The sequence below is a fragment of the Elephantulus edwardii genome, unplaced genomic scaffold, assembly GCF_000299155.1.
Source record: "Elephantulus edwardii isolate Elephantulus edwardi_28Jun2011 unplaced genomic scaffold, EleEdw1.0 scaffold00117, whole genome shotgun sequence".
Taxonomy (NCBI): domain Eukaryota; kingdom Metazoa; phylum Chordata; class Mammalia; order Macroscelidea; family Macroscelididae; genus Elephantulus; species Elephantulus edwardii.
The window spans coordinates 6,448,238-6,460,064 of record NW_006399867.1 but is presented as its reverse complement, the minus strand read 5'-3'; the positions used below and the strand labels follow the sequence as shown (position 1 = coordinate 6,460,064).

Genomic DNA, 11,827 nt, shown 5'->3' with positions numbered 1-11,827 from the left:
ATGTGAGCTTTAACAATAATAAAATACTAATTATTATAGTTAGTATTAGTTGTTGTATGCTCAGTCAGTAGGTGGTAAGCCGAGCCATGGCTGATCCATTAACTGTGAATGGTGTAGACGTGTTGTCCCAAACTGTAACCACCTCCTCTGTGTGACCACTGAGCATACAAGTGCAAACAGCCCAAATTAAGATGTCCTGGGTGTGTGAACTCCAGACCAGGTTTTCAAGACTTGGGTATGCAAAAGAACAAAGTTAAATGCTCTATTAATACATTTTATGTTGATTAAATGTTGAAAATATCATATTTTAGATGTTGTTTTGGTGTTTATGTGCTGTCAAGTTGCTTGTGTCTCATAGTGACCTTGTGTGCAACAGTTCTGAACCCTGCTCTGTCCTGAGCCAATCTTACTGTCTCTGACACACTTACCCCCATTACCCCGTCACTAAATCAATCCATCTCATGGAGGGTCTTCCCCTCCTGCGCTGTCCCTCCACTCTACCAAGCATGATGTCTCTCTCCTAGGACTGGTCCCTCCTTACAACATGTCCAAAGTTTGTCAGACAAAACTTCAGAATCCTTGCCTCCAAGGAGCAGCCTGGTTTCACCCTCTCCAAGATGAACCTGTCTGTTCTAGAAGTCCATGGTACATTCAATACTCTTCTTTAGCACCACAGCTCAAAGGCATCAATTCTCCTTTCATCATCCCTGATCATAGTTTAGATACATTAGGGAAAATGAAACACATCCTTAAAGTTGGAAGCATGTTGCTACAATGTGGGAATTGCAGTGAATGTCATGAAACATAGTGGGTATGAATTATTGAGTGTTAATGTCCTGTGTAAACTTTGACAACAGTGGCTATAAAAACTGAAACCCAGAATAGAGAAAGATGTCATTTCACCTGTCTCTTTTTACTTTATATATTGCGGTGGCAAGAAAATTTGAGATGACACATATGGATGACTGTTATATTTCCATCAGATAGTACAGCTCCAGGGTGTTCTCAACCTGCCGTTAATATAGCAAATCACCTCAAACCTGGTGGGGCTCTAGGGAAGAGCTCCTGTGGCACAGTATGTATGTAGCTCATTGCACTCCTAACCAAAAGGCTAGCAGTTCAAATCCACCACCTGCTCTGTAAGGGAAAAGTGAGTAGTCTTCACCCATAAAAATTTATAGAGTTAGAAATCCCATGGAAGGTTGCCATGAGTAGGAATTGACTTGATGGCGTTGAGTTTGGGTTTTTATTTTCAAGGGGGATTTGGGTAAATCTGCTGTCACGGACCTTTGCAGAGTACTGAGAAGCAGTGCTGTCAGTCTAGAGACTAAGGCGTGCCTGATCCAGTCATCTTTGCAATTGCTTGCTATGCATCAGAGAGCTGGACAGTGAGTAAGGATGGCAGAAGAATTGATGCCTTCAAATTGTGGTGCTGAAGAAGAGTCTTGAACATATCATGGACTGCCAAGAAAACAAATAGGTCTATCTTGGAGAAGGTGAAACCAAGTTTCTCCTGGGAGGCTAGGATTTTGAAGCTTCATCTCATATATTTTGCACACATGGCCAGGAGGTATCACTCCTTCTAGAAGGATATCATGCTCGGAAGGGTGGAGGGGCAGTGCAGGAGAGGAAGACCCTGGATGGGATGGATTGACATAGTAACCAGGGCAGTGGAAGTCGGTGTGTCGGAGTCAATGAGATGGGCTCAGGACAGGCAGGCTTCAGAGCTGTTATACAGAGGGTCGATAGGAGTCACAGGCAACTCAGTGCATAACAGTAACAACAACAAGGGAGAGTCATGTAGAACAATGATCTTGTAGAATCAGAGGTTAACCAATCTACTGGTGTGTGAAGGTGGCTCCACGCAGGCTTAATGTGCTGACGTGTGGGCAGTGTGTAGAAAGCAAACTGAAGCTTTGTGGACGTTTTCCAGGCTCGCTGCAGCCCGGAGATCCAAGAACTACGTCAGTGGCAGAAGAAACTTAGTGAAAACGAGCACATTCACCAGCGAGTCAGAGGTTTCTGGAGCAAACAAGAACAAAAAGGTTAGTTGCTTGATTCCAAGTCTTCAGCTGATTCAGAAAAAGCCCACTTCCAGACCTAAAGGGAAGCCCCCTACGTAGAAGCAGTTGCTCTGTGGTAGAAGCAGTTGAATATCACACTTCTACACCGGAGTGACAGAAATGATGGTGTGTGGTTCACATGGCCGCTTCCCTCCTTCAGGGACAAATCCAGGGTCACCCTTTATCAAAAGGCTTTGTTTTTAAAGTTATGCAATATCGAGAATACCCCATTATTTTGGAAATGTGATGTCCATCAGTGTGTTATGAGAGCAAGTGGCACAGAGTTAAGTGCATGGATGCTTATCAGAAAGTGAACAGTTCAAACCCAGCCATTGCCTAGGTGCTATCAAGTCAAGTCTGACTCACAGCAACTCTATGAATGAAAGATCTGAGCCCTGTCCTACCCTGTGCCATCCTCATTAACCCTGACACACTGGAGCCCACTGCTGCAGTCACTGGGTCAGTCTGTCTCACTGAGAGTCTTCCTCTCCTTCACCAACCCTCTACCTTTCCAAGCATCCTAACCTCCAATGAAGAGCTTTGCCTAGAAACATGCCCAAAGTATGAGAGACAAAGCTTTATCATTTTTGCCTCCAAGTCCTTGTCAGATAGCTATTGGCTGGAAGCAGAGAATATGAGAAGGATGTCTTTTCTGTACTTTATTGACTGTGTGTCCATTATAAAGGTTACAGTTTAGAAAACCATCTGGGGGAATTCTTCTCTGTCACATGGGTCCACTAGCAATGGAAATTTACTGGACACACACAACAGCAACGTGTGGAGGAGTCCACTCTTCTGAGTTGTTGGATGGCGCAACTAAACTTAGGTTGCGTTTTTGCCTGCCATTTCCCACCTCCTCAGAAGCAGAAGCAACCACCACGTTAAAATACAAGAACAATACAGCAAATACTCAAGGCTCAAGAACAGTAAAACAAGTGAGATCTCTCACAAGCTCAGGTTGTCATTTTGTCCTATTTACTTTCATCTTTTTTCCTTTTAAATTTTAAATGACTGTGTATTTGTAAATACTCCTAGTGTACTAGGAAAACTAGTATAAAAGCCACAAAAAGGGAGGGAAACCCAGAACTTGGACCACTGCTCATATTTTGGTGGTGCAGCCTTCAATATGGATTGAAGCGCAACATCAAGAAAACAAAGATTCTTACCCCTGGGCTTATTGGTAGCATCATGATAGGCAGTGAAGAGATTGAGATTGTTAACAGCATCAGTTTGCTTGGCTCCACAGTCAGTACTTTGGTGCCAGCAACCAGGAAATTAAAAGATTACTTGTATTGGGAAAGTTGGCTATCAGGAACCTCTCCAAAGTACTAAAGAACAATGATATCAGTTTGAAGACTAAGGTGTACCTTATCCAGTCCATAGTCTTTGTAATTACTTGCTATGCATCATAAAACTGGGAAATGACTAGGGAGGATCGAAGGAGAATTGATACCTTTGAGCTGTGGTGCTAGAGAAGAATATTGAATATACCATGGACTGCTAGGAGAACAAACTGCTATGGAGAGGGTGAAACCAGGCTGCTCCTTGGAGTCAACGATTCTGAAGCTTCGTCTGACATACTTTGGACATGTTGAAAATAGGGACCAGTCCTTGGAAAGGGACATCATGCTTGGGAGGGTGGACAGGTAGCACAAGAGAGGAAGATCCTCAATGAGATGGATTGATTCAGTGACCAGGATAATGGGGGTGGGTGTGTCAGAGACAATAAGATTGGCTCAGGATAGAGCAGGGTTTAGAGCTGTTGTACACAGGGTCACTGTGAGTCGCAAGTGACTCGATGGCACGTAATAACAACCATCTACTTTAGTTTCCTAAGGGTTGTCATAGCCAAATACTACAAAGAGGGTTTAAAGAACAGAAGTCTAATAGCTCTAAAGGCTGAAAGTCGAAATCCAGGGCCGTGGCAGGACTGTCCTTTCTACCAGGTCTACAAGAAGTAGTTCTTCCAACTCTGGCAGTCCCAGTGTTGATGGTGTTCCATGACTTTCAGCGGCATCCTCAGTGGTGTCTGTCTTCTCCCTGGGTGCCGGTCTCCAGGGCTCTTTTTCCCTTATATTAGACATTGCTCAGAAAGAGTTTAGAAACCACTCTATTCTGGTATGATCTCACTAAATGACATCTTCAAGGAAAAACCATTTCTAAACAAAGTCACCTCACAAGTACAGGGTGAAGACTTCAGTCATCTTTTTTGGGGGACTCAGTTTACTTTCTGAAGGAGTTCCGTTCGCCTAGTGGTCAGAAGCTGTGCTGCAATCCCAAAGGTTTTCCAGTTAGAATTCACCAAGATGGGCAGTCTCCCCTGGTGTGATTACCTGCCTCAGAAAACTGACCAGAGGGTCAGCTGTGGGTCAGTTCCAACTTGATGGTACACAACAACAATAGCAACTCAAACACCACAGTTCAAAGGGATTTGAGGATATAATAAACGGAAAAATCCTGTCATACTTTTTTCAGTACTATTACAAAAAGATGGAGCTTTGGTGGCCTACCGGCAAGACGCTGTACTGCAATCCCAAAGGCACTTGGTTTGAGGTCACCATCTGCTCCTCGGGAGAGGAAGGGGCGATCTCCTTCCATGTGATTAACCGCCTCTGAAACCCTGCTGGGGGGTCAGCTGTGGGTCGGCTCTGACTGTGCAGTACAGGACAGTACACAATAACAAAATTGGAAAAGTAAGCAAGCAGATACATATTTTGTTAAAAATAAGATCACCTTTACGTTCTGTTAAGGTCTCTGCCTTCCACCTTAACTGCGGTGAATGCCATTCCATTCAGCCACTAGAGAACAGTGCTCTGATTTTTGATGACTGGACGGCATGAGTGTAGCCTCTCTTACTTTACCAACAACCTGGAGGGAGGTTCATGATCCATCCTCAGGTGAGGAGAAAGAACATTGCAGAACCATCAGTTTGGATCAATATAAAAATATATGCTTAGAAACAGAGATACCTGTGTGGCCTGGAGGAATGCATTGAGGTGGTGCTTTTAGAACTTTGGGTTGAAAGGGAGCAAGTTCACTGCTGGCACCTTCTGGATATACAAACACTACTTCAAAGTTATGAAAGCCTGTGAAAAGTTCAAGTCCTAGCCAGCACACCTTATGTGCAGCTACCCCCAGTGGAGGCTTTTAGGACCTGAGCAGCTTTCATTGGACTTTAAGACTAGGAAGAAAGGCCTGGCAGACAATTTGTGAAAAATCAGCCTGTAATAAGCTCCATGGACCACAAGGGATCAATCCATAATCAATCATTCAGATGGCACAGGACTCGGCTGTGTGTGCGTGGGGTCACCGTGAGTCAGGACCAACTCCACGGCAGCTAACAGTGACCCCAGAGTGGAACAGTAATCACACCTACCTTAGTGCCCAGAGGCCCTGCCGGCTTCAGGGCCTCCCACTGCGCTGTCCTGTGCTGCCTCTCCCACCCTCACCAGGCTGCTGCCCCTCCAGGCTCTCGTCTGTGCTTACGGCGAACTTGCTCCTCCCTTTCAAAGGTTCTGACTTTGTCACTTTGGGGTGGATGCCAGACACCAGATCTTTTCAGTTTCTCAGGTGATTTTAATATTCACTCAGGCTTGAGAGCCCAGGGAGGTGCCTGATCTTCAGTTTTTTGGTTTATTTTGTTGAGTACCATCAAGTTGAGTCAGAACCGACCCATAGCTGACCCTCCAGCGGGTTTTCAGAGGCAGTTAATCACACAGAAGAAGATTGCCCAGCCTTCTCCCGCATAATCATGGGTAATTCTCTGATGTCTCTTGAAGCATCATTGGTGTTTCTTCTTCCACTTCTTTCTTTTGTTGTTTCATGTTGTTGTTGTTGAGAAGATACACAGCAGTGCATAGCCCAGGCCAGCAGTTTTCACATTTACAATCCAGTGACGTTGATTGCATCGCACAGCCATTCTCACTCTCCTTCTGGGGTGTTCCTTCTCCATTAACATAAACTCCCTGCCCCCTAAGGCTACTCTCTCTTCTTCAGAGTCGCTGTTGTCAATTTGATCTTAAAAGCATAAAGGACAAGAGAGACAATTTTTAGAAATGGCGCTATTATTTTATTTTAAGAAGACTTGAGGGGATCTTTCTGACTTGAGGTTTAAAGATGGTCTCAGGAACCGATGTGGGCAGCTCTCCATTCAGAGTCTGCTTGGGCCGCTGCTGTCTGCCTGGCTCCGCACAGAGGGCTCATCTGTATGCACGCACCATTTCATTTGACTTCCAAACTGGAAAGCAGTCATGCAGCGATCTGTTTAAAGGTCAAGCAAAGTGCAGTGTTTATGTCTCTTTTCACTTAGTCTTCTCTTTAGCTAATTTTGCTGTTGGCTGGTTGATGGGTTTGGTTGCTGGATAGCAGGGAGGGCAGATAGCGCTCGATGGCTTGGGCCATTCTAGCCGGTGAGCAGTGAGGCGCCCCAGTAAGAGCATTCCCCTCTCAGCCACCTGCCGTGGCTTCCCTTTCATCCTGCACCTCAGTTCCAGAAGGAGCAAGTGCTTTGCAGATGAAGAGGGGGGTCCATTAATGCCCACATGAGCCAATGGGCAAATCCCACTAGCACTGATACTCAGAAGGAGTCTTCAGGCAAAAAAGTTAGTTAGTTCTAAAGACTTGTCTGAGCTTAGAAATGAGTTAAGAACAAAGTCAGTAATAGTACAGAGTGCGGTATAGTTTGATGGTTTTTAAAGTTTGCCAGACGTGCCCTGAAAGATCTAATTCTTTAAGTCAGTGTGGCCCTGATCTAGCTAAACTTCATTTAGCCTCAGTTTTCTCACTTATAAAATGGGACTGTTTGTTAAAGGCTTCTCTTCTATTTTTGTTTGTTTGTTTGTTTGTTTGTGTATATCACCAAATCGGATCTGACTGGTACAGGAGGAGATTGCCCCTCCTTCCCCAGCAGAGAATCTGGTGGATTCAAACCGCACACCTCTGGGATTGCAGTGCAGCTTCTTGACACTAAGCCACCAGAGCTCCCTTGTTTGTTAAAGGATTCTATGTGATAATACTTAGAACACATCCTGATCCACAGCTGAGTAAGATTTATCATACTATTTGGGCAACTTTGCACTTTTAAATAATTGTGTATTGATTATGTTCCACTAAAAATCTGAGGCTGTGTGTCTCCATTAAAGGATGAATTCAGTGTGTCTTCATTAAAGTATGAATACTCCATGGGGCCGTGTGTCTGTCTTCTGCCTGGAACAGGACCTGACACAGAGCAGATCATTAATAAATATTTGGCGGAGGAAGCTCTGAGTGTCATTTCACAGATGAAGAAATGGAGGTTCAAACGTCTTTCCTTAGTTCACATGACCTGCAGGTGGGACCCAGATCCCATGTCTGACCACACATCTGCAGAGACAGGGAGTCCAGATGCAAACCTCCCAGGAATCCTCCTGAACATGACACACAGCTTGTAGGCTTCCTTCTTATCTGGACTCCTGGCTTCTTGCTGTTTGTGTTTGCACTGTCTTCAGCCTCTAGGCTTAGTAGAAAATGCACATGGGGCTCCATGCATGTCAGAGAACTGTGCCCCAACGGATCTGCAGTGGCTGATTTTTCAGATGACCAAAACTTTCTTGTGACATGCCTCCGGGAGGATTTAGACCTTCTACTTTTCAGATACATAGGTTTTGTACATACATACACATACAAAACCTATGTATCTGAAAAGTAGAAGGTCAAACAGATTCATCCTAGAGAGGGCTAAACCAGGCTACTCCTTGGAGGCAAAGATTCTGGGACTTCGTCTGACAAACTTTGGACATGTTGCAAGGAGAGACAGGTTTTTAGAGAGGGACATCATGCTGGGTAGAGTAGAGGGACAGTGCAGGAGGGGAATTGATTCAGTGACTGGGGTAATTGGGATGGGTGTGTCAGAGACAGTGCGATTGGCACAGGATAGAGCAGGGTTTAGGGCTGTTGTACATAGGGTCGCTATGAGTCGCAAACGACTCGACGGCACATAACAACAACAACAACAACAACAACTTTTCAGATAGCGTCCACACACGTTAACCGTTTGCATCCCCCAGGGACTAGAAGGTGCAGCTTGCTGCCCACCGGTGGAGGAGAACTTGTGTTCCCTTCCAGCGTCACCAGACTAAAACTGTCCTGTTCAGCTCATGCCCTGAAGAGCTACTTCCTGTTTTAGCTTCGTGAAGCTGGGAAGTGTTTGTGGGGCTGTTTGGAATGAATCCCCCTACTTGAGGTGACTCTGTACTTAGACGCCAGACGCTTCCAGAGGAGTATTGTGAAGATGGATATTAGGCACGTGCTGTTTCTCCTATAGACTGGCAAGGAATGGAGTTGTGTGACTGCCAATGAAAATGGTTTTTAGCTTTATTTTTAAAAGAAACAAAAACAACACAAAACAAACCCCAAAAGCCTCAACTACGTGCAAAAAAAAATCACAAAAAACAACCCACTACATTATTTCTTGAGGCAGAACCATCTTATCTGTATTATTTGCTGGTATTTAAAGTATGAATGCACTGGCCGGGTTCATGTCTTGAAGCAATTTTGGTGCAGACAGGAGGCAGGGGGAGAGTCAAATCAGCTGTTGGGGTGTGATTGTGGTCACATATAGCATATCTCATGTGACACTGAGCCAGAGAATCTTCCAAATGGTCTTTTCTTCTAGGACAGAAATGGTGTGAAGTTATTCTCGGATCTATTCTTGGGGACAGTTGCATGAATTATTTTCAAGTGCCTGTGGTAAGAATTGCAGTCAGCATAATCTTAAGAGAAATCAGTTTTGAGAGGCAGTAAAAATAAATATCCCGTCTTGGTTTAGTGGCATATTTTTAACTTAATATACTCAGTAATTGCTTTCAAATGTGCTTCGTAATTGAATTATCTGTCTTTTATTTGAAAATTTAGTATGGGCAGGGAGAAAGAAACCATAGAAATTATTCTCATCACATCAGCTTGCATTTCTCATATATGTGCTTGTGCATGGTCTATTCAAATGAATATACATACTCTTTGATTAAATAACTTTACCATTTCTTGATGTTTTGAAGAAAAGGGTATTGGCTTGTCAAAGGCCATGTGGATGGCTCACTTACCTGTAAGCTCCTGACCTCATTCCAGAGTGATTTGAAATACTTTCTGGGACACATTCATTATCAATGTTTTTTTCCCAAAAAATATGGCTATTGGGTTAAATAAAAAAATTGAACGATACAATCTTCATTACAAAAGAAATTTATATTAGAACAAAAATCAAACCTCAGAGAAATTTGGTTAAGACAAATCTACTGGCTTTATACTTTGCCTCCACAAGGCCTATACTTGATAGAGAGATCTCTTTGAGCCCAAAGGGGAAATAAGATCTGCTGGCAAAATTCACTGTGTTGTGTCCCTAACTGGAAGGAAAAAAAAAAAAAGAAACCCAAGCCAGTTGTTTCCGGAAATACCGTGCCCTTCTGTAATACATTGTGCAACACAGATGAGAGCGTCAAGGATATTCTCTCTCCAGTAAATAGAAATGTAGCTCTGAGCTCCCTAGAAGCCACAACAATAAAGGAAATAGGACTGTTAACATGATCAATTGTATCCTTAAGATTTAAGCAAATTTCTTAGAAACATGCTTTTTCCTGGGAGCAGAGAAACTCTTTCTTTTATTATTTTTGTGTGCGTGTACCGTCAAATCAGATCTGACTGGTACAGGAGGAGATTGTCCCTCCTTCCCCGGCAGAGCATCTGGTGGATTCGAACCGTGCACCTCTGTGATTGTAGTTGCAGCTCTTTGCCACTAGGCCACCAGAGCTCCCCTTTTTTTTTTAAATTTATTTTTACTTTATTATTTGTGTGTGTGTGTACTGTCAAATCAGATCTGACTGGTACAGGAGGAAATTGTCCCTCCTTCCTCGGCAGAGCATCTGGTGGATTTGAACCATGCACCTCTGGGATTGCAGTGCAACTTCTTGCCACTAGGCCACCAGAGCTCCCCGAGAAACTCTTTCTTAAAGAGGACACAGTATAACGCAGTGGGCATCCCTTTACATACACTGTTAAGCTTTTTAGAGCAACTTTTGCTTCTAGAGGAAAGGTAGAGACTGGAGGTTGAGGTGGAGGATGGAAGACAGAGGAATGACTTGGTTATGACAGGTTTGGCCTGGAACGGTATCTCATGTTTGTGTTGTAGTGACAAATCCTAACTCAAATTCTAGCACTGTTAGGATTTTCCTATGGCTTCGAGGATGTCTTTCTTAGAAAGCACCACATCTTGGCTTTACCATGTGCTCAGACCTTAGGATGCCCCTGGAACATAATACTTCTCTCCTGTCACGTGTGTCACCAAGAAGAGAGAGGCATGTTGGGCACAGTACTCAGAACCTCTTGTTTCCAAGTAGTCCTCATACCTGCTCTGTCAGAGCAATACTGTCATCTCACCTGCACAGATGAGGCAGCTGGGGATAAGAGGACGTGGGACATGGCCAAGGTCACACAACCACAAAAGCCAGAGAGAGCAAAGATTTGAACCTAGATCTGGCACAGGGCTCCTGGGACCACCTCATGCTATATTATACCTTAACTCAGGTGCCCAATCAGGCATGTTGGCCCACTGCCAAGCCTGCTGGCAGAGTCTAGGGGCAGCTGCTGGGCAGTGGGCAGCCCCTGGCTGTGCCTCCAGCCCTGCGTACTAGTGCAGTAACAACCACAGAGTGCTGGAATAAAGAAGAATCTGAGGTGGGTGAATCCTCAACCCAACGTTTCACGGGCTGCAAAACCAGGGTTCAGTGGACGCGGATGAGAATGTGTTTCTCAACGTCCCCGTGCAACCCCCTGGCCCTCTTCTGACAAGGACCAGAGAAGAACTTTGCCGTCAATGGGTCCCAGGTGCAGCAAGTGCACTAGGCTGTGGGAGAGGTGGGTTCTGGCCTTTCATTCGGTCCCCTTCATAACTGACAAGCCTAATATCTATCATTTGATACTCAACACAAATGATTTTAAAAATAAAAAGAGCACACAACAAAAGGTCACAATTTTCAGTGACTCACTTTGCAGGGACAGCGACTGTTGAATGTGTCAGCCTCTGTTTTGTCATCATCTGTCCTTATAAACGAGCAGACCCCACCCTGCAGCTATCAAATCCTTTCTGACTCAGGCCAACCCATCTGTGAAAGAGAACTTCATGGGGTTTCTCAGCTGCAATCCTTACAGATGCAGATCAAAGAGTCTCTGCCCTTTGGTGTCACAGGTGGGTTCGAACCGCCAGCCTTTAAGTTAATATTGTGGCTGTGCTGTTGAGTCAGAGCCGACTCAGTAGCTGACCCTCCAGTGGGTTTGCAGAGGCTGTTAATCACAGAGAAGCTGTCCATTTTTCTCTCTCTTGGATTAATAGTGCAGCTCCTTACGCTCTTGGCCACCAGATCTCCCTTTTTATGTTAATTTGTGTGTATGAGAGAGGGAGGTAGGGAGGGAGAGAAGAAGGAAAAGGGGTGGAGACAGAGAGACACAGAGACAAAGACAGAGACAGAGAGGTACAGATAAATCTTTTGGCCTAGTAACAAGAAGCTGCACTACAATCCCGAAGGTACATGGTTTGAGGCCACTAGCTGCTCCATGGGAGAAGGATAGGCAGTCTCCTCCCATGCAATTAACTGCCTCTGAAAACCCACCAGCGGGTCAGCTATGGGTCAGTTCTGACTGTATGGTACACAACAACAGTATATATGTATATGTATATGTATATGTATATGTATATGTATATGTATATGTATATGTATATGTATATGTATATGTAT

General features: G+C 44.4%; 1 protein-coding gene across 1 annotated transcript in view; it reads left to right on the top strand.

The window, feature by feature from the left end:
• The window catches only part of IQCK (IQ motif containing K), a 184,529-nt gene that overhangs the window by 138,564 nt on the left and 34,138 nt on the right, over positions 1–11,827 (top strand). The window contains exon 8 of the mRNA XM_006892711.1: positions 1,934–2,045. Within this exon, the coding sequence (XP_006892773.1) occupies positions 1,934–2,045 (112 nt within the window). The remainder of the gene's footprint in view (positions 1–1,933; positions 2,046–11,827) is intronic.